Source organism: Delphinapterus leucas, chromosome 19 (genome assembly GCF_059928025.1).
Source record: "Delphinapterus leucas isolate spDelLeu-1000000601 "Yukka" chromosome 19, BTC_Dleu_Yukka2, whole genome shotgun sequence".
Classification (NCBI taxonomy): Eukaryota; Metazoa; Chordata; class Mammalia; order Artiodactyla; family Monodontidae; genus Delphinapterus; species Delphinapterus leucas.
Window position 1 is genome coordinate 55,654,942 of NC_143147.1, and position 22,652 is coordinate 55,677,593.

Consider the following 22,652-nt stretch of genomic DNA (forward strand, 5'->3'; position numbering starts at 1 on the left):
CCCCATCTGCTTATTCTATTGTATTCATTTTCAACCTGTACTCAGAAACTTTTATCAGTGGTCACTTGCTAATAGGTGGTTTTAAATCTGTTCTCTTCCCAAGCAGTGCCTGTATGCTAAGAGCTCAAGAAAGCACCTTATTGCATATTTCTTGTACATCACTCTGCCAGGACCAGGTCCCGGATGGGCTTGCCACTAGGAGTTCTACGTGGGCACTGGGGTTCAGCTGGAGGGCACCTGGTAAGGATGGGCAAGAGGTCTAACCGTACCATTGCTGGAGTCCAGCCCAACAGTCAGATCAGGAAAGAGACCTTCAGCAGAAAATCACTCGAGGCCTCTAACACCCCCTTCTGCGCCACCACCCCCCGACCCCCCCTTGGCCTGAGAGAGACCGCCTGGCAACGTCTGGACTGCCCTCTGGTACCGGGAGCGGGTCTGAGAGGGGCCGAGACTGTCCCTCATTGGGACAGAGCAGAAGCTCCTCCAAGAAGTCCTGGAGCGGGACTCCTGCCCAGCTCCGCCCCCTAGGAGTCAGGGCCCCGCCCCTGCCCCGTTGAGTCCCGGAGAAGTTGCCCCCGCCCAGCCGCCGCCGCGCGGCTTCTTTCAGCACCGCGGCGCGGACAGCTCCCGGGCGGCAGCGGAGGGGAGGAGGCGCGGCGAGCGGCCGGCCGGGGAGGGCCGGGGAGAGCAGCAGAGGGTAGACGCAGGCGGGCGGGCGGGGCACGAAGCCCCGCGGCCCTCCCCGGGGGCGGCGCCCGCCCGGAGCCGGACGCTGCGGAGCCAGAGGGCAGACGGAGACGCAGGGAGCCGGGGCGCTGGTGGCTCCAGGCAGAGGCCGCAGCCGAAAGATGCCGGTCCGCAGGGGCCACGTCGCGCCCCAAAACACTTACCTGGACACCATCATCCGCAAGTTCGAGGGCCAGAGTGAGTGTGTGCGTCGGGTGGGGGCATGATCTGGAGCCCTGGTTCGGTGGCCGGAGTGGCCGGAACCCTTTACTAACTTCAGATAGAGCAGGGTGGGGGGGTACCTGAGGCTGAACGCAAAACCCTTCTCTTTAATGTCCCCGAAACACCTTCTCCCCCAGGGAGCCCCCGCTTACCTCCAATGCTGCCCTCTCTTCTACAGCACGGTGGGCAGAGCGCAGTGCTCCCCTCCACCCCTGAGCAGTTTTTTTCCCCTTCCAAGCCCTGACCTCCCCTTCTATCACTGTACCAATTCCCTCTTGAACCGCCCCCCCCCAATTCCTTCAGAGGTTTCCTTTTCACCCTCCTTTTCACCTCCTAACCCTAGCCACTCTGGTCTTTCCAGGAGCTCACCCAGGCCTGGCCCCGGTCTGGTCACACCCCTTTCCCTGCCTCCAGGAAGCCTTGGGCCTCCCTCTCTCTTCATGACCCCATTCATTCCTGCCCTGGTCTTCCCACAATCCCCAGCCCTGACTCCCCTTCCCTCACTCCTCTAATCACTCTCCTACTTCCCCCTCCTGCCCACCCCCTCATTACTCCCAGGAGTCCCCTGACCTTCCCCCATGGCTCTGGCCTCCTTGGTCTTCCCACCCTCCCCAGACCTGACCTCCCCCCTCCCCCATTCTGATCACCGCTCTGCTCCCCCATCCAGATCCCCCCGACTGCTCCCAAGAGTCCCTATGATCTTTCCCTCTCTGCTGCTTGATCCTGGTTGCCATGGGCTTCCCACCTCCCACCCCAGGTCGTAAGTTCCTGATCGCCAATGCTCAGATGGAGAACTGCGCCATCATTTACTGCAACGATGGCTTCTGTGAACTCTTCGGCTACTCCCGAGTGGAAGTGATGCAGAGACCGTGCACCTGCGACTTCCTCACAGGCCCCAACACCCCACGCAGTGCCATGTCCCGCCTGGCGCAGGCCCTGCTGGGGGCCGAGGAGTGCAAGGTGGACATCCTCTACTACCGCAAGGATGGTGAGGTGCCCTCAGGCCACAGGTTCTGCAAGGCAGGCTTGGCCCCTCTCTTGTCCAGGCAGAGTGACCATGGGAAGGGCACTGACCCAGAGGACCAAAGGGTCTGGATAAATCTTGTCTCCTCTCTGGGCCTCTGTTTCCTCATCTGTAGGGTGAAGTGATGGACACTGGATGAAATGCCTTCTGAGGTCCCTTTCAGAGGCCAGGGACCAGACTGAGCCACCAACTGGTCCTGGCCCCATGCAGGGCCTCCCACACCACCATCCCTCCCCCATGTCCCTGGTCTCCTGGCTGTCCACTCTGTCACTGTCAGCCCCAGCTGTCAGGCAGCTGGGATGGAAATTAACCTTTACTCATCTCCATCTGCTCTGGGGATTAGGGGAGGAGTCACCCCCTCAAGGCCTCTGTGGCCAGGCAAGGCATGGGGCAGCTGGCTTGAAAAGAGTGCTGGGTCTGGCTCACCAAGCCCTAGCTCCCTGGGGAGATAGGGTCTGGAGTTTGCCATGACCTGGAGGCTCATCCTGTTTGGGGTGTTATTGCCAGCCCAAGATTACTGCAAACAGAACAAAAGCATAGGTCAGGGGCTGAGGATGAAAAATCATGGAGCCCTTTAAGACCCTCCCCCCAGTGCTTCACTGGATCCGTGAGGGGAGGGAAGAGAGGAGTGGGAATTAGGATCCTGAAAGTCCCTTTGAAATCACCTGGATCAATGGCCCCACCAGCCTGGTTCTGAATCAGAATTACCTGGAGCTTGTTTTCCAAAACACACCTTCCCTAGAGAGAGGCTGACTCAGAGGTGTGGAGGGAGGACAAAGCAGGTGTATTTGTAAAAATCTCCTTGGCAGTTTGGGTGTTTTGCCAAGTTTAGGAGCCACTGGCTTAGATAAATCCCTTCCTTTCATGGATGAAGAAACCAAGGCCCAAGAAAAAGAAGGGACTTGGCCAAGATTCTACTGCTTGGGTCCAAACTGGGACTGGACCCCAAATCTCTGGATTCTTCCCTCAGAGATATCTGGTCTGAATAATCCCAAGAGGGGAGAAAGGAACCCAACAGCCTCTGTATTTGGAGGCAGGACTCTGGGGGAAGGAAGCCTCAGAAGAGGGCCCTCCCTGGGGAAGAAGGAATGAGGATCACTGGAGTGCAGGTAAAGGGCAGGCACTGGGGCTGAGGGGTGCTGACAGCCAGGTAGCAGGGGCCTCGTGTGTGTGTGTGTGGAGCATGAGTGTAAGTGTGAACCTGAGCATGTGTGTGTGTGTTTAAGGGCTTCCGGGTGCTTCCTGGGCAGGTCCTGGCTGTACCTCTGGCTGTCCCCTGCTGCTGCCACCCATGTGAATGGGGTAGTGATTAGGGGACTAGGAAGAACCTGGCTTAGCTTGGCAGCGCTCACAGGGTTAATGAAGTCAGAATATTTTTAAAAGCTGTGACTTCACCTCCTCACATCACTGCAGAGAGGAGGTGACAGTCAAAGGAGTGAGAAGGGTCCCAGGGGAACAGGGTGGGACAGCAGGAAATGATAGCGGACAACAAGTCCTTCTCTGTCCCTCCCCTTGACCCCAGAGCTCTACCTGGGCCCCAGAGGGGTGAGGACTGACCACAGACTCCTAGTGATGTCAAGTCAGAGCTCTTAGGGTCTCCTCAGCACCCTGCATGTGCCTGGGCAGGGGGTAGAGGTCAAGGCCAAGCCTTGACCCTCAGATTAGGACTCTGGTCTTCAGAACCCTGCTGGGGTCCTCTACCAATCAGAAGGGGCCCTAGAGACCTAGTCTTGGAGGTTGTCCCTGGGTGAAAATGAAAAATTACCCACATACCTGGTGCCCCATAAATCCCAGTCTACTCCCACCCCCATCCTAAGCCCTTCCCTGTCCTATAGTCCAAGACTTTGACCACCTGGACCTGCCCCAAATTGGCCTGAAACCCAGAAAGGGGAACCTCCTGGCCTGCATTCCCCTAAGGGAAGGATGTAATGCTCAGATAACTTATGTTCACCTTATGGTCCACTCTGACTGCGTGATTGTTTTTTATCATAGTCACATACATCTTACAGTCCTGCTGCAGGGCATCCTAATGATGATTTCTTCCCTCCTCACGATACCTCTTCTCCCCCCTCTTTCCCCGCTCTGACTCCAGGGAGGTGAGAAGGGAAGGGGTCCTGGACAGAATTCTAGCTAATTTATAGTCCTCTTTTCCTCTAAAGGGGTAATCCACTGACAGTTCTCCAAGTCAAAGTAGAAGGTCTATGTCCATATATCTCCACATTGTGCAGCTGTGTAAAGTTGGGCTCAAAGAGGCCAGGGCATTTGACAAAAATTACCCCATGAGACAGGGCTCAGAGACCCCTGAGAAACTGGCTCTGCCGCCATCTGCCTTCACTGGGACAAGTAAGAACCTAACAGCTGGAAGGCATGGGGGTGGCCATAAGACTAGAACGAACGAAAGTCTGCAGGGAGGGATGGAGGGCACTCAGATCTCCCCCCCCGGCCCGCGCCCCTACTGGGGGCCTGTCAGAGGGGCCCATCCCTGCCTGCCTTGGCCAGATCCTCTTCTCTGATGACCCCAAACCAGAGAGTCCCTTAATCCTCAAGCCTGGGGATTCTCTAGTCCTCAGCTCCAGATCAGGAGGATAGGGCAAGGGCTGAGGTCTGAGGTCCCAGTGTTTTCTTTACACCCACCCATGAATGTCAGAAAGACCAAGTCGGGAGGCGGTATGGAGCCGCCCTCCTAGTGGCAGCTTTTGTGGCACCAGCTCCTCCCTGAGGGCTCACCACATGCTGGATGGGGGTGTGTAAAGAGATGGGGGCAATAGACAACAGGGAGGCTCACAGGGGAGGGGCGGGGACTATAAGAAATTGAAGGAAGGGACACATCCAAGACACAGAGAAGAGCGGAGAGCAGTGAGGTGTCCCGGGGGCAGATGCGCCTGCTGCCCTTGGTCAGAGAGGTGACCGGGAGGAGTCCCTGGAAGGGAGAATGAGCACAGCCTGTGGCCCCCCGTCCAGGGAGCGGGCAAGGGCACAGAAACACTGCCACTCCTGGGCACAACCTAGGGTGACCACACTCACCCACTTCCGGTCACCCGGACACAGGTGCTCATGAGCAAGGACAGCTTAGGGATCAGGAAAAGAATGCTCTGAACTCGTCCAAATCCTCATAGCCTCCTGTCTCCACCACCCCACAGGCAGCAAGCGTGAAGGTCAGGCATAGGGTGTCACGCACGGCCCCCTTCCAGCCCTCACTGCTCTGATTGGCTGGTCTTTGGTCCATTCCCAGGCTCAGTTTTCCAAAGATAGCATCAGTGGGTACAGACTGGGCCTTGGCAACCCCTAGCAGCATAGAACCTGGAGGCCCTGCCCTCTGCCCAGGTCTGCCCTCTCTCCGCCTGCTCCCAGGCCAGATTTCTGCGGTGCCAGAGAGAGTGAGGAGATAGTCTGGCCTTGGGGGCGGTGTCTCAGGTCACTGGCCAAGGAGGCTTCCTGGGTGGGTCCCAGTACCCAAGCCTCGCCATGCCCCGGGCTGACAAGAGCACCAGGCTCTGGCCTGGGAGGCAGGCCTACAGCACTGCGAGACCAGGAGTGGGTCACAGAGGCGAGTGGGTAGCCTCTCCTCGGGGTGGATGTCTCCCATGGGGCCCAGTGCAGCAGCTGGCAGATGGCTGCCTGATGCCTGGTGCCTGGGAGTCCGGGAATCTGATCCTGGAGATTCCTGCTCCCAGGGAGGAAAGTGGGAGGGAGGATGGGGGAAGCTTGGCTGCACCCCAGCAGTAATGGTGAGAGGAAGCACACCAGAGGGGCAGCTGGGGGAAGCGTGATTCTAGTGAAACCCAAAGTAGTAATAATCCTGTGAGCTAGCCTCCCACCCACTCACATTTACACACATTCTTCCATTCACTCGGTTAACAACACCTGGAACAGGTCCTGGCAGCTGGCAAATGAGACAGACACAAACCTGCCTTCTGGTAGTCATTTTACCTGAGGCCCCTGCCCTTAGCATCCATCCTGACCCTTGGGCCTGACACCCACCAACACTTTGAACTGAGGGACATGGGATGACCGGGTACCATGGAGGGGGGCTCATGGGGCATCCAGCCAGCCCACAGACTGGACTCTGGGGTACAGGGAAGTTTTAGCTTGTTTTGTTCCACTCACCTATGGGAGGGGGAGTGAGACCCTGGAGCAGAGAAAGAGGAAGAGTGGGGTCAATGGCTGGGTCTGGGCTTCCTGAGAGAGCGGGGAGAGTGGCTGGAGGGCCCATCCTGCCCTCACCCTGCCATCTAGCTCCCTCTCCCTCTCCAGACCCCAGGCCACTGCCCTGCCTGCCCCGCCTCCACCCCCAGTCCCAGCACCAGCACCTCTGCCTTGAGACCATGGGCCCCTTCCAGGCCTGGAGCAGCAGCCTGGCCTTCATTCCAGTGTCCTTGCCCCAGACAAGTCCCCTCCCCTCTCCAAACTGTTACGTACTGAGAGCCCAGGGCTCCCCGCTCCAGGGCCCCAGCCAGCCCCAGCAAGTCAGTTTCTCAGAACCCCAGGCTTAGCGGAACAGGGGTCCATGTGTGCCCTCCAGGGATCCACTGGGTGCCACCACGGAGCTTGAGGCCTCATGTGCCAACTGGCTCAGTGCCCAGCACTTAGTAGGTTCTCAACAGTGAGTTCCTTCGAGCATCAGGGGAGCAGGACATCTTTGTGAGACGGGAATATGGGAGCTGAACCCAGGGCCAGCCAGAGCTACATGGGGGTAGAATACCCGACCTCACCTCCCCACTTAATCCACCCCCATCTGCTCGGCTTTAATTACAGCAGAAGCAAACCTCAAGGTTAAGCCCTGAGCTGAGGGCTGAGTGTGGACTTGGGCCCGATGCTACATTATTTTCTAATGAGAAGCTTAGCTGCTCTCTCCACCTCTGCCCTGTGGGTGGGGCACCTGCTGGGCAGTGTCACCAACCCTCTGCCCAATAGCTCTGGTCACTCTGCAGGCCTCCTTACCTCCCACGGCTGCTCTTAACTTGACCTTAACCCAGATCACTCCCTAGCTTCCCCAGGCCAGGTTCCTGCAGGAGAGGACCCCTCCAGTGACACCCCCTCCCCACGGTGTTTGCAGCCTCCAGCTTCCGCTGCCTCGTGGATGTGGTGCCCGTGAAGAATGAGGATGGGGCCGTCATTATGTTCATCCTCAACTTTGAGGACCTGGCCCAGCTCCTGGCCAAGCGAGGGAGCCGCAGCCTGTCCCAGCGCCTGCTGTCCCAGAGCTTCCTGGGCTCCGGTGAGGCGGGGAGCAGGTGGCAGGGGAGGGGCGGGGAGCACCAGGTGGAGCAGTGGGTCCCCCAGCCCTGGCTGCTCTGACCCCAGCCCTGGTTTCAGAGGGCTCTCATGGCAGGCCGGGTGCACAGGGACCTGGCCCGGGCAGGGTCAAGTACAGGACCATCAGCCAGATCCCGCAGTTCACACTCAACTTCGTGGAATTCAACCTGGAGAAGCACCGCTCGGGCTCCACCACGGAGATAGAGATCATCGCACCCCACAAGGTGGTAGAGCGGACCCAGAACGTCACCGAGAAGGTCACCCAGGTGCGGCCTGCAGGGCAGGGTGGACGGGGCTCTGCTGGGCCTCTAGGGTCCCTCCTCAGGCCATGGACTGGACTCCTCTGGGGCTGGGCTAGCAGAGGGAGCCGGCCTGCCCAGCCCCCTACTGTCTGGTCTGAGCTCCAGGCCTCTTGTCCTGCTGGAGTCTGATTCTTTAGACCTAAAGACCTACCCCAAGGCCACCACCCTGATGCTCAGCTCCCAGAACCAGGGGAGGATGGGGTCAGCAGAGCCTGTGACTAGTGCCACATCCTAGGCCTGGAGGAGCTGGGAGCAGGGAACCCGCAGGTCACCATGGAGGCCCACCCAAGGCTCTGCCAGTCCCGGAGAAGGAGAAGCAGAGAGAAGAGGTGTCAGGGCCATACTGAGAAGTGGATGGGGAAGCCCCAGCCCTGCTTCTGCCCCTTGTCTTTGAGGCGACGGCCAGCCCCCATGGCAGGATCCTTCTGCAATCCAGGCAGAGGGGAGGTGGCCCTGGCACCTTCAGGTCCCTGGGGATCAGGCCCGAAATGCCTCCCTCCCCACCACCCCACCTTGGCCAGGCCAAGGCAAACCCCCCTGGGTCCTCTGTTCCAGCTGACCCCTGTGTCCCTCCTCCTGGGGCCTGATGCCCCAGTCCCCAGCTGACCATCCAGGGGGAAATGCAGAGGGCCGTGCCCAAGGTTCAGGTTCCCTGCCACCAGCCCACTCTGTGACCTTGGGCAAGAGGCCTTATGCCCTTACTGGGCCCTGGGGCTCCCATCCGGAGGAATGAGCTGGGCCGCACCATCTCTGAGGACTCATGTGACATTGAGTGTGCTAGCCCCACGAAGCACTGAGGGCTGCCTAGGCCAGAGATGGGCAAGGGGCTGCAGGGCGAGGTAGGCGCCTACTCCAGCTTCCCCTGGGACTTTGCTTCATAAGCGGATGGGAGCAGCTCTTTTGCCTACCTACCCCTTTTCACCTGAAGCACTGTCTGTGCTGGAGCGGATGGAGTAGAAACTCCTTGTGACCCAGCCCCTCACCAAGCACAGGAACCCTGGGAAAGGACCCCAGGTTGAGGGCTGGGTGCTTGTGACACAGTCCCTCACCAAGCACAGGAACCCTGGGAAAGGACCCCAGGTTGAGGGCTGGGCGCTTGGAGGTCAGGCAATGTGGCCCAATGACCTGGGAAGCCCACCTAGCTGCACATTCCGGGGCCCTCAGGTTGGTGGTAGGGGCCATGGGGGCTGTTGGACTGGAGAGTTGCCCGTGAAGCCCAACAGAGCTGGCTGGGGCTCGTGGTCCCTGCCCGCACCCAACCTGTCCTGCCGCCTTCCCCCTGCCCCAGCCCCTCTTGGCTTTACTAACCCACTGCCTGTGGGCCCTAAGGTGGGGGGGAGCCTGACAGAGCTCAGGCTGGCAAGGCCCAGAGCACAGAAGTCACACCAGCCTCAACCCGAACTCAAAGGGCCTAGAGGGCTGTGATCCCACACCTGAGTTCCTACGTCCTGAGGGCCCACTGGGCAGGGCCTCGTGCTGGCCTCAGAGGCGATGGGAGACTATGGAGGTCTGTGGTGGGGGAGATGGCACCCCTGTCTGGAAGCCCTGAGGATGTACACTTCGTCGGACCCAACCCCCCAAAGTCTGACTGTCTCCTTCCCACTCCCTGTGCTCTGCTGTTTTATCCTGGCTGGTCTTGAGCAGCCAGGGGCGGAGGTGGCCATGACAGCCAGGCTTTCAGTGCTCGTTTGGCCCCTTTTAGTTGAGCCCCTGTGTGGACTAAGTGCGGGGCATATGAGACGGATGTGCGGCACAAGGGATCTGCAGCTCTAAGTCAGTGGGGGACAGCTGTGTGGTCAGGGTGTTTACAAGGAGCAGGGAGAACATTGGAAAAGATGGTTTGAGTCTGTGCAGGGTTAGAGGAAACATCCTGGGGAGGCAAAACAGGAGCCGGGCCAAGGCTGAGCTGGAGGTCACCACAGGGTGGGGACACTGTGGCCCCTCCCAGGGCCTTGGATGGCAGATGGGGGACCGTCTGGTTGGAACCAGCCCTTGGGTGGATCTTCCTTACTGTGATCCCATCTGCTAATGGACCTGGTTTGCAAGGTCAGAACCTTACATGGTAGATTTTCTTAAACCAGGACCACCGGCAGGGCCCTATCTGGTAGTGCTGGGCAGGGGGTGGGGCGTGGTCCGTGAGACACCCCTCAGGCCCCATCCTTGTCAGGGCAGTGTCTGACATGGGTTGAGTGGGGAGGAGGAATTATCATGTAGAGCGGCATGTGCCATTGAGACGTACCAGCTCATTTACTCACAACAGCCCCATGGAGTTTGTTGTCCTTTGTCATCCTCTTCTGCCAGTGAGGGAACAGAGGCTCACAGAGGTTAAAAAACTTGCCCCAAGACAGACACACAGCAATGTCCGACCTGGGATCAACCTGGGAGGTCTGGCTTCAAAACGCATGCCTTCCTGCTGCCCCAGCTGTTTGTTGTGTTGGGCAGCTGGGCAGAGCCTGGGTATGTTGGACTGGGCCCTGGTGATCCTGTGTTGGCCATAGGCTCGGAGGCGGGGGTCAGAGGGGCAGAGCAGAAGGGCGTTCAGCTAAATGTAATGATCAAAACCCCCTCGGACGTGTGAAGTAGTCAAGGCTTCCGGCACACAGCACCTGTCGAGGGCTCAGATTAGCTACTCACCCCCACATTTGGTTCTTTCCACGGAGGCTCTGAGGGTTGGCCCCAGGGAGGGCCCTCACTGGTCCAGGCTCCACAGGGCCCTCAGGAATGCAGAGGGTATTTTGGGGGTGACTTGTTCCCATCAGGAACCTGACCACTGGAAACTTCCCAAACCCACCAGAGAGGACTGATGCCCCGCCCCCTGACCCACCACCCTCTCAATCTTCCTGAGCCTGGCCCTCCCCTCTCCCCTCCCCCAGCCCTATCTCCACCAGTTCCAGGCTGGCCTGTTTGGGAGGGAGTTTGTGAGCTTCAAACCTGGGGTCACTGTGGGACAGAGCTGCACCCCTCATCTGGAACCCCCCTCCTCTCTGCACTTCCTGCACACCTGTCCCCTTAAGAACTTGCCCTGTTATACGTGCACACCCCATCTTTGTGTCGTCCCCTCTCCCCGGCACAGCCCCGATCGCCCACCCTCTCCCACATCTCCCTTCCTAGGCCTCAGCCCTGCATCTGCACCCCTCCCAGACCCGTCTCACCAGCGGCGGCCACCCTGCTGACTGCCCCACGGTCCCCACCCCCAGGTGCTGTCCCTGGGTGCAGACGTGCTGCCGGAGTACCAGCTGCAGGCACCGCGCATCCACCGCGGGACCCTCCTGCACTACAGCCCCTTCAAGGCCGTGTGGGACTGGCTTATCCTGCTGCTGGTCATCTACACGGCCATCTTCACGCCCTACTCGGCCGCCTTCCTGCTCGGCGACCAGGACGAGCCTCAGCGCGCGGACTGTGGCTACACCTGCAGCCCGCTCACCACGGTGGACCTCATCGTGGACATCATGTTCGTCGTGGACATCGTCATCAACTTCCGCACCACCTACGTCAATGCCAACGACGAGGTGGTCAGCCACCCCCGCCGCATTGCCGTCCACTACTTCAAGGGCTGGTTCCTCATTGACATGGTGGCCGCCATCCCCTTCGACCTGCTCATTTTCCGTACTGGCTCTGATGAGGTGAGCAAACCCTGTTCAAGCCGGCCGCTGTGGCCATCCCCTGTGCCCCAGCCCTGGGTGCAGAGAGTACCTGGCATTGGGCACCTTTGCCAAAGCAAGTGGTGGTGGAAAGGGGGGGCCTCAGACATCTGTCATCTCCCAGCCCTGGAGAAGGAGCAGCTGAGCACCCCAGGCCTGGGTGCCCTCCCTGTGCTCCAGAATCCTGCCCCTTCTGGGACGGGCACTCCTGTGCCCCAGCCCCTCGTGCTGACTTCTAAACCACTCTTACCCTGGCGTTAGAAAAGGAATCCACAGGCTGTCCCTCCATGCAGCCTGACCCCACTCCTAAGCCCCAGCCCCTCCACTATGCCCACCCTGCTTCTCATAGCTGATGTGAGGGCATTTTCATGCTCTTCTCGTAGCTTCCAGTCCCACTATGTCCTTTTGACCCACCTTCTCGGGATCAGCTTTCCACTGAAATCGGCTCTGCCTCTTGCAGTCACCCAGTCACCCAGCCCGTCCAGCACGGGGTGTCATCGTGACTACCTGCTCCCATGACCACCCACTCCCAGCAAATCTATCCCCAAGCCCGCCCTCCCACTTTCCACCCACGCTGCCCCTGCCTGCAACTAAGTGGCCTTCTTGCCCACCTCTGCCCCAGCCCCACACCTGCCAGCCTCAGCCCCTGCACGCAGAGGCCAGAGCAAGTTTCAGATCACTTGTCTGACCCTGTCCCTTATCTGACCCAGTCTTCAGAATTTTCAGTGGCTCCCCAGTGGATTGGAATAAAAGCCGAGCTCTTTGTGGGCCCTGCGGCCACAGCGGCAGCCCCTGCCCACCTTCCAGGCTCACTCCTCACTCCTCCACCAAATTCTACTCTGTGCTCCCAGCTGCAGCATCACCCTTGGTTTTCCACGTGGACTGTGCCCTCTCACACCTCCATGCCTTTGCTCATGCTGCTCCCTGTGCCTGGAGTGCCCTTTACCTCTCCCTCCTGTCTGCCTGGAGACCCAGCCTCCTCTCTCAAGACTCAGCTCCTGTGTCACCTCCTCTAGGAAGCCTTCCCTGCCCTGCCGCTGCAGACTTGACCTCCCCTTCCTCTGTGCTCCCCGTAGACTTTTGTGCGAGCAAACATATGGCTATTTTGAACTCTACACTGAGAGCTCCTAAGGCCCTGCACTGTGCCCCACTGCCAAGAGCCTGGCCCAAAGCAGGCTCTCCATAAGTGTTTGTTGAATGACTATGTGACCACATTCGCATGTGAATAAACGTGGTCTTAAGCACAGCCTTTCACGGGCTGACCCCCAACTCCGTGTCCCCGCCCCCTCCCTACCTCTCCAGACCACAACCCTGATTGGGCTGCTGAAGACGGCTCGGCTGCTGCGGCTGGTGCGTGTGGCTCGCAAGCTGGACCGCTACTCTGAGTACGGGGCAGCAGTGCTCTTCCTGCTCATGTGCACCTTTGCACTCATCGCACACTGGCTGGCCTGCATCTGGTACGCCATCGGCAACGTGGAGCGGCCCTACCTGGAACCCAAGATCGGCTGGCTGGACAGCCTGGGAGCGCAGCTCGGCAAGCGCTACAATGGCAGCGACCCAGCCTCAGGCCCCTCGGTGCAGGACAAGTACGTCACGGCCCTGTACTTCACCTTCAGCAGCCTCACCAGCGTGGGCTTCGGCAACGTCTCACCCAACACCAACTCTGAAAAGGTCTTCTCCATCTGCGTCATGCTCATCGGCTGTGAGTGTCCCGGGCCTTACTCATAGAATCCCAGTTTCAGTTTTGTAATGAGCTATAACAGAGTGTGTATGATAGGCAGATCCTAAGTTTGCAGCACAATGAACTTTTGCATATGTGTACACCAACTATACACAGAATTTAACACCCATGTAGCCCTCGCTATATACCAGGGATCAGGACAAGCTACATCATTTTCAGGGCCCGGTCCAGAATGAAAATGTGGAACCCTCTGTTAAAACAAAATTATTAAGAATTTCAAGACGGTGACAGCAGAGCATTAAACTAAGTCCAGGGCCCTTCTTAGCACAGGTCCACGCCCATGAAGTATTTAGAGATGTTAAAGCCCAGAAAAACAAAAACAAGGGGAAAATGGGTGAAAACAAGAGACCAAGAGTTTTCCCTTTATTATATTTTTACAACTTGAAAGAGAAAACAAATCTGAATTTAAAAAATTCATTGCCCCCCAAAAAAAAAACAAACTTCATTGCCCTAGTTTCATCTTCTCAGGAGCTTGGCCTCTGGGCCCAGGAAGCTGCCAAGAGGGAGGGCAGAGGGAGGAGGGCAGGAAGCCCAGGGGTCTTTGTCCCCCATGTACCCTGGCGCCATCCCGGGCACTTGTGACTTTGCCCTGGACAGAGGGGTCCCTGACTGGGGGATCCCAGGGAGAGGGAGGGAGTCCTGGAGCAGGCCCTGAGGTGTTGTGGCCTGGTGGGGATGCTCAGGAGCTCACCCCTCACCCCGCCCCCGGCCCATATCCCCCGCTCCCTGCCCCAGCCCTCATGTATGCCAGCATCTTCGGCAACGTGTCGGCCATCATCCAGCGCCTGTACTCGGGCGCGGCGCGCTACCACACACAGATGCTGCGGGTCAAGGAGTTCATCCGCTTCCACCAGATCCCCAACCCGCTGCGGCAGCGCCTAGAGGAGTACTTCCAGCACGCCTGGTCCTACACCAATGGCATCGACATGAACGCGGTGAGCCCCCGCCGCTCTGCCTGGGGCGGGGCGGGCGACCTAGCCCAAGTCCCAGCTCTGGCTAACTCCCCGAGGGAGGCCAAAGTCCCGCGGGCGCAGGGCGTCCCCAGAGCCCTCCCCACCCGTTCCCCCAGCCCCACCCCGGCCCTGCTCCGCTGGACGCGACCGCCCTTCTCGCAGGTGCTGAAGGGCTTCCCCGAGTGCCTGCAGGCCGACATCTGCCTACACCTGCACCGCGCGCTGCTGCAGCACTGCCCGGCCTTCCACGGTGCCAGCAAGGGCTGCCTGCGCGCGCTCGCCGTCAAGTTCAAGACGACACACGCGCCGCCCGGGGACACTCTGGTGCACCTCGGCGACGTGCTCTCCACGCTCTACTTCATCTCCCGCGGCTCCATCGAGATCCTGCGCGACGACGTAGTGGTGGCCATCCTCGGTGCGTCTGGCAGGGAGGGCTAGGCCGGCGTGTGGGGTGCCCTGCCTGGACCAGGCCATTCCCAATGATGACGGTGGCCCCTTCTGCTGACCTGCCATGTGCAGAGCGTGTGCCACGGGGGAGCTTTACACCCAGCTCACTCAAGCCTTAAAACTAAGCTCTGCCACAGGCCCCATTTTCCTGAGAGGGAAGTTGATGCTCAGAGACGTCTGGTGGGTGGACACTTCAGAGGAAGGATGCGAGCATTGGACAGGGGACAGATTTGGGGCACACACAGCCCCTGCCACTTACGTTGGGCAGGTCACCGCGGCTGTCTGAGATCTCATCTTCCTTGCCTTCCTGCTGACTTCAGCCCACCCCAAGTCCCTGCCCAGGCTGTCACTCACCCTCCCCTGCTCGCCATGGCCGGGCTGTACTCCAGCCCCTCCACCCAGTCCGCTCCCTCTGGCCTGCCCTCGGCTGGCGTTCGCCAAGTGTGCTGTTCACTCCCTTCTCCCATTGCATCCTCACCTGGGCCAGCTCCTTGCTCCTGTGACCTCAGCCTCACCTATGCCGCAAGGACCCCCAGAACTGTGTCCCGACCCCAGTCTCTCCTTATCCTGGACTACCCCATGTGTTCTTGGGCATGGCCGCCCTTATATTCCATAGGCAGACCACACAGCGTACCTCAGTCTGAAATCATCTGCCCTCAAAGGCAGCTCCGTCGGCATCCCCATCACTGTGAACCTTCTGTTGCCTGGGCCAGAGACCTGGGAGTCAACCAAAGAAGCACCCTCCTCCTCTCTGCCCCACCGCCACCATCCAGGCAGCCACGGAGCCCTGTCTGTTCCCCTCATTAATCTCTCTCTGTCCCATACCTGTCTACTTGTCCCTGCCTGGGTCCACCCCTCATTGTGTCCTTCCTGGGCAGGTGTCAGGAGCTCCTTTCCCATGGCCCTGAATCTGGTCTACTGCCATACTCCATCTTCCACCTTCTGCCGGTGACCTGAAATTCACATCTGGCATACTCCCCTTTTGCTCAAAATCCTTCCATGGGTCCCATGACCCATGGGACAAATGTAAACCCCTGTGCATGGCATGCACAGCCCTCCCCATTCTGGCCACCTTAAGTCCTGCCAGCCTCCCCCCTAGTAGTTCACGTTCCAGCCATACAAACTAGTTAGTTCTGTAAACCTGCCCATCTGTCACACTTCTGTGCCTTTGCACGTGCTGCCACTCTGCTCAGAGCACCTATCTTGCACCCCTGCCTGGTGGACCCCAGTCATCCTTCAATGCTGAGCTCAAGCACGGGCTCCTCTATGAGCCCTTCCCTCAGTCTCAGCCAAGCTTAGAAGTGCCATCCATGTGGGAGAGATAATAATTATTATTAATAATTAAGAAGGCAGTCCAATTTAAGTTTTATTTAGAGACATGAACTCCTCTCATTTTGTCCTGAGTGGAAATGGACATTAGGTCATAATCCTTCATCTACTGGAAAACCATCACTTTATAATGTTGCCCGGATTTCCAGCTTCTTGGATTTCATATGTGACCCTGGAGGGTCCCTTCCTTTTCCAAGTCTCAGTCCCTTCCTCTGTAAATGACCTTTTATCCGGTTCTCTTGGGGCACATGTCTTGGCCTCTGTCCATCATTGTGCAAGCAATTAGCACCTCTTGTGTGGTATGGCCAGGCTGGGGGGCTGGACTTTGCTGTGGGGAGTGGCCATCCAAGTAATCATGGCCCCTGGCACCTTGACCCTGGGCTTTCTGCCCCCAGCCCTGACTGTGCCACACGGACCACATGCTGCTTCCTCCACCCCATTGCCTTTTTCCAGTCCTCCTAGAGTCTCACAACACAGCCCCCCCCACTTCACTTGCTCTGTAAGCCCCCCTCTTCCCTGCTCCCAACCACTCCTGGTGGAACGAGCTTCTCCCTCCCCCATAGCCCCATTGCTCTTGGCTCTTCCCTGTTCTAAGGCTCTAGAGATCATTCTGTAATCTGTCTCTCTGGGATTTGGGGGGCTCCTTGTGCATGGGACAGCATCTTCTTCATTTTTACCTGCTGTGGCTAGCACAGTATCTGGCGCCAGGAGGGCCCGATACCCTCACCACGTGCCCCTGTATCCAGCCCATGTCCACCCTGTGACATCTGTCCCTCCCTGTGCCTTGCATCCACCTGTCTGGTGCGTCTTGCTATTCGAGCCACTTCCTCAAGCATCACATCTGCTTCTCCGGACAGCCCATGGGGGTAGACAAGGCAGATATGGTTATACCCATTTTAGAGATGAGGACACTGGGGTCCAGAGGGAGGAAGTGACTTTCCCAGGCTTCCTCTGCTGGGGCCATGCTGGTCACTTGGCCCCACAAAGGGAGCGGGAACACGAAGAGAGAGAAGCCTCAGGCCCTCCCCTGGGGAGCTGGGTACTCCTGACCCTGGGTCCCATCCACTCTGCAGCACCGCGGCAGCCCGGAGAAGAAGAGATTAAGCAGGGAGCCTCTAGGGTCCCTACTGCCCACTGTCCCCTGGATGGAGGTGGTAGGGGCAGTTCCAAAGAAAGTGGGAAACAGGAGGGGGGAGTCTAATAGAGGATGGTCCCAAGGGACCTGGAGATAGCAAGGGGCCCCACATGCTGGGGTGGGAGGGGTCTCTGCAGCACCCCTCAGCCAGCACATCCAACCTTGTTCCCAGGCCCCAGCCCAGAAGGATCCCTGAAGTGGGGTGAGGTCATGGTTAAGAGGTCCTCAGGGAGGCTCCTCAGAAGAGAGCTTGGAGCCAGGCCCTAGAAAGACCCCGCCCCTCTGGCTGGCAGGAAAGAATGACATCTTTGGGGAGCCCGTTTGCCTCCATGCCCGGCCGGGCAAGTCCAGTGCAGACGTACGGGCCCTGACCTACTGTGACCTGCACAAGATCCAGCGGGCAGACCTGCTGGAGGTGCTGGACATGTACCCCGCCTTCGCAGACAGCTTCTGGAGTAAGCTGGAAGTCACCTTCAACCTGCGGGATGTGAGTCCGGGCTGGATAGGCTGGGTGGGGGGTGGCCCTCGGCCAGCTGGTAATGGGCAATGGCCAGTCAGCTAGCTGAGAGCTTGGCCTGCCTGGCCTAAAGGGACCCATCCGGCCACTTGCCTTCCTTTCAACCACCTCCTGCATCCTTTGCCATAATTTCTTCTGTGCCTACCATGGCCAACATAATGCTAAATATGAAGGTAGCTACCAATTATCGAGCACCAACTATGTGGTAAGCGCTGGGCTCCTTTTACATGATCTCATTTAGTCTTCTCGCAAGTGGTGTTATTATCCCCATTTTCCGGATGAGGAAACTAAGGGTCATAGCGGACAAATGGCCAAAGCCGCACAGCCATACAGTAAGCCATATAGTCAATGGCGCAGCCAAAATGGGACTCAAGTTTGTGCATCTCCATAGCCCGGGCTTTTCCCACCACATCCTACCAAGCTGCAAGGGGCGGGTGCGGGGCGGGGGCAGCGGTGTCTGCCATCCAAGAACTCACAGTGCCAGGTCCCAGGGGTATAAACAGTAATAGAGCAGTCTCTTCTCTCAAGTTTATCACTCAGTGGAGGAGATTATAATAACTCAGGAAAAAGAAAGAGCTGCATAGTTAAATAACCAAGGAAGTCTCAAGGGTGTGCAGGGAGACCAAATATTTGTGGAGCTCAGGGTTGCCAAGGCGTGGGGCAGCCAGTATGGAGTGGAAGTGCCCGGAAGGGTCTGTATGGAGGAGCAGGTCTGGAACCAGCTAGTGGGAAGGCGGGGGCAGGCACACCCGGCAGGGGCAGCAGCAGCTGAGGCCCCGATGCTGAGCCCCCCACCCCCGGTGTCAGGAGGAGGGGTCCTGCTGGCCCAGCCCCACACCCAGCTTCTGGAGGTGGTGCTGAGGCAGGTTTACATGCTCTGGACAGCCCTCCCCACCCTCTGCCCTCTGCTGTCCTCCCCTTCCCCGGTCTGCCCCCTTCCCACCTAGGGGACATCTTGCAAAGACCCTGCCTTGGGGGAGGTCCAGCAGCCAGGAGCCATCAGGTGGCCCAAGTGCTCAGTGGCTGGACTCCAGGGCAAGAGGGATGCGGTCCCCATGGCCTGGGATATCTGCAGCCCCTGGGTACCCTCAAGTCTCATGGTGCCAGGAAGGTGGGCTGCCAGGGGCGCTGCTGAGGGCACCCCCTGAACGGACTGGGACTTCCAGACCCCGTCTCCTCAGAGGAAATCGCCCCATTGGCCCACGCTGAAGGCGGGGACACCAGGGCGTTGGGGAAAAAGGGAGGAGAACAGTCCCCCTGTCTCCCACGACCCCAACCTTGCTGCTCAAGGCGGCCTCTCGCAAGACTCTGGGGGGGTGTGCACGTCTCCAAGCCCCTGTGCATCTCCCACCCACACACACAGGAGAGGAGCTGCCGGGAGCACAGTCAGGGAGCCCAGCCACCTGTCACCACTTTCTCACCTAGTGGCCACAGGGCCACGGGGGGAGGGGGAGGGGAGGGCAAAGAGGCCCTGTCCTGGCTTTGGACCCTGTTACTTGATGCTCTCGTTCTCCACAAGGCAGGCGGGGGTCTCCAGTCATCACCCCAGCAGGCCCCAGGCAGCCAGGACCACCAAGGCTTCTTCCTCAGTGACAACCAGTCAGGTGAGCAAAGCCAGCCCCCACCAGTGTCTGCCCCTCCCCAGCCCGAAGCCCCTGCCCAGCCTCCTGCCCCTTCTCAGGTCCTCCCCAATCTGCCTCCCCTGGGAGAGGCCTCCCCAGTCCCCTCAGTGAGTGGAGAAGGGCTCCCTCCCTAGGCTCAGTGTCGGAGGCCCTTATACCCTTCCTCCCACTGTGTCCTCAGAGCCTAAGTGAGGGCTGCCCTCAGGGGTAGATACTGGCCAGCCCCTGGGGCTCCACATCAAGGCACCAAGGGCCCTGCTGGGCGGCAGCTCCCTGGACAGTGAGGCCAGGGCTGGACGTTCCCACCCAGCCAACCACCCACCCCCGCCAGGCTGGGGCCCCAGGCCCCCTCCCAGGGCTACAGCCTTCTGGGTCCCAGAAGCCAGACCTCTATGGGGGTAGGACCTCGTACTTCAGGGCACCCAGGTAAGGAGATCCACTCCTCCCACCCTGTGTTCCCATGGCAGGTAGGGGGAGGGGCCCGGGCTCTGCTCAAGAAGGTCAGGCCTGTGGAACTGGATGAACCGAAGCTCAAGTTTCCCTTGCCCCGTGCAGGTGCAGCCCCTTCCCTGAGCATCTCAGATGCATCTGGCCGCTGGCCTGAGTTGCTGCAGCAAGTGCCCCCCAGGCCAAGTCAGAGCCCCCCAAACCCTCAGGGAGACCCAGACTGCTGGCCTCGGGAGCTAGGCTCCAGGCTAGAGCAGCTCCAGGCCCAGATGAACAGGTGAGTGACCTGTGGGCCACGGATGGGGGCAGCCACAGAGGGCAGGCCCAGTGGCAGGCTAGGCACGGGTGCCCCCTCCTGGTGCCTCAGGGACATCGCTGGGTGCCCCAAGGGTTTGAGAATGGCCAGCCCCATTTAGCTGCAGACCTCCCCATCCCTGTCGCTAAGTGCAATTCCTTGGATGGCTTGTCCCCGCAAACCCTGGAGCATGCCAAGGAGGACTTCTGGGGAGATGGGCATAACCTCATGCAGAAACAAATTCCACAGGCCCTTGGAAAGGGGGTGTGGCCTGTGGATGGCAGGGCTGTGGTGGCAGAGTGAGGGCTTAGGGGCACTATAGTCCTGGGTTCAAATTCTGGCTCTGCAACTTACCAGCAATACTGTGGACAAGTGACTTAACCACTCTGAGCCTCAGTTTTCCCTTTTGTGAAGTGGGGATAACCAGAATACCCACGTCAAGCTTCGTTATGAGGCCAGAGTATCTCTTTGACAGGCACCCTCTGGGAAACAGTGTTAAGGAGAGCTAAGCCTTAGGCTGGCTTCTTGTAGCCATGGGGATGACTTCCCTGGTCACCAAGGCAGTGCATGCGTTTGGGTTACCTTCACCTTTCCTAAGGTGCACCAAAGCATCTACTTAAGTTCTTTCCATAGTACCATTCCGTCAAATAAAGTAATTTGGTTACCCACCCCCCTGCCAAAAAAAACTTCATTATGAGGACTAAATGATGTATGCACCATGCCTGATCACTGTTATTATCAGAGTCAGGGATGTGCTAAGGGGAATTTGGGCAGGGGCTGTGGATTACAGCAGGGAAATAGCAGGGACAGCATGCAGGCTACAAAATCGAGAGCTGCCCTCAGGACCTAAACTGCTTTTGCCAGCCCCAGCCCTGACCCTGACTCCGACTGTGGGGTTCTGCCTGACAGGCTGGAATCACGCATGTTCTCAGACCTCAGCCGCATCCTGCAGCTCCTTCAGCAGCCCCCGCCCCAGGACCACACTGGCTACATTCTGGGAGCCCCTGCCTCCAATGACCTGGCCTTGTCTCCTTCAACCTCAGCAACTCAGAGTCCAGGAACTAGACTACCCCAGGGCGATCTGCCCCCTGCACAGGTAAGCAGCTGAGGAGATCCCCAGGGGCTTGCCTGGAGGCAGCTGCATGTCTTCCCCCACCCTTAACTTGGTCTCAATGGGCATCCAGCCCACGGCCTTTGTGGTCCGAGAGCAGCTATGACTTTTGCTGTCCTCCTTTATGGTCTGAGTCATGACAGGCAGCCTGGAAAGGCGGTGACAGAGCCCAGATTGTGACCAGGGACGCCACATCTGGGGCAAGGGCAGCAGGACACAACTCCTGCCACTTTCCATCGCTGAAGTCGGGGTGGCCTGGGGAGGCTCCCCGTACTGCATGCCTCCCTCTTTCTTGCCCCTCCCAGGCCCCCAGTTATGGTGACCTGGACGAATGGAGGCTGAAGCTCGGGAACTCCTCCTCCAGGATGCTGGCCCCAGCCACAGAAATGGACAAAACTACAACACTGTCCTCGGAACAGAAGCAGCCTGAGGGGCTCCTGTCACCCTTGGCCTCGCCTCTGCATCCCCTGGAGGTACAGGGACTTGTCTGTGGTCCTCACTTTCCCTCACTCCCTGAACACCTCAGCTCTGTCCCCAAATAGCTGGAGTTCCAGAGACATGGCTCAGATCCTGGATTTGTGAGGAGCTAGAGCCACTGTACCCCAAGATAATAGACACCAGGAAGGAACTGAAGGTGGGTGAGGCGACAGTTAAGGATTTGGGGGAGGCAGACAGCCTGTAAACTGAAAACAATTTACCTAGAGTAGCTACAAACTGCCAATCCAGGTGACCCAAGATGGCTTGGGCAAAGAGGCTCAGGACTTCTCCCAGCCTCCCGCAGGTCTCTATTTAGACAGCAGGCCTGGTGGAGGGTGGGTGAGCCTCAGGTGTAGAGGTAGCTTATGGGACAGAGGGCTCAGTGAAGAACAGAGACCTTTCTGATCTACTGTGTGAGAGCCTTGCTCTGTGCCAAGTACGATCACCTCCCAGCTCAGAACTCTCCCCCACCACCCAGCCAGCCCCCAAGGTTGGTCAAGACCTCCCGCCAAGAGCTTGTGAACCAGCTGGAGATGAAAGTGTCCTCTGTAGTGGACACATCAGGGACAGAACTCCAGCCCCCAGCCACTCTGCCCCTGATGGCTCTGTGAGGACCTTTGGGACCCTAGGGGACAATGGAGTGTCTCAGAGCTAATAAAGTCTGCACACTTCATGTTGGGCTGGTTGTGTAACTTACGTAGGGTCATCAGGTCCTTGACTGTGCTGTAACTGACAGCTGTGATCTTCTCCAAGTCCCTCTCCCAAGGAGCTGTGTGTTGGGGGCCTGAAGGTGGATCTACCATGTTCAGGAGTCCCTGGAACAGGGGGCTTTTAGCCAGGCTGGGGTGAAGGGAAGCAGAGAGGCGCTGGCGTGGTGGCCATAGGGAATCATGACAACAGCCAACGCTTCCATAGCACTCACCCTGGGTTGGGGGACACCGTGCTGACTGCCCTGCAGTTATTAGTTCATCAACTCTTTACAACAACTATATGGGGTCAGTATTATTATCCCCATTTTAAAGATGAGGGATCAGAAGCAGAGAGACAGTAAGAATACCCAAGCAAGAGGGAAACTTCTGGGGTGCTGGTACTCTTCTATTTCCTGATCTAAGTGCTGATTGCATCAATGTGTTTCAGGTTGTAAAAACATGTGCACTTCTATGTGTAAACTATACTTTGATTTAAAAGAAAAGAATATTTCCCAAAAACATATCAAAAGGAGGACATAATTTCAACACAGATGGTCTGGTTTGAGAACATGTGCAGTCAACTACTCCACTGAAATTGACTGTTGTCCAGAAAAGTCAGTGGTCCTGTCCTTTTGCAGTACTCCCTAAAAGAATTTTGAAAATCTATTTCCCCCTCACACATTTTTAGTTGACATCTGAAGTATTTTATGATAAGTTT

General features: G+C 58.4%; 1 protein-coding gene across 1 annotated transcript; it reads left to right on the forward strand.

Annotated features, from left to right (window-relative positions):
• The first annotated feature begins 798 nt into the window (after nucleotides 1–798).
• Nucleotides 799–21,845, forward strand: KCNH6 (potassium voltage-gated channel subfamily H member 6). The gene is given in 16 exon segments (XM_089901404.1): nucleotides 799–924; nucleotides 1,706–1,936; nucleotides 7,029–7,190; nucleotides 7,289–7,494; nucleotides 10,728–11,153; nucleotides 12,474–12,873; nucleotides 13,648–13,847; nucleotides 14,028–14,280; nucleotides 17,070–17,263; nucleotides 17,460–17,498; nucleotides 18,813–18,897; nucleotides 19,471–19,639; nucleotides 20,567–20,753; nucleotides 21,074–21,241; nucleotides 21,724–21,808; nucleotides 21,811–21,845. Coding segments are annotated over 16 exon segments (2,916 nt in total). The 5' UTR covers nucleotides 799–848.
• Nucleotides 21,846–22,652: the final 807 nt, after the last annotated feature.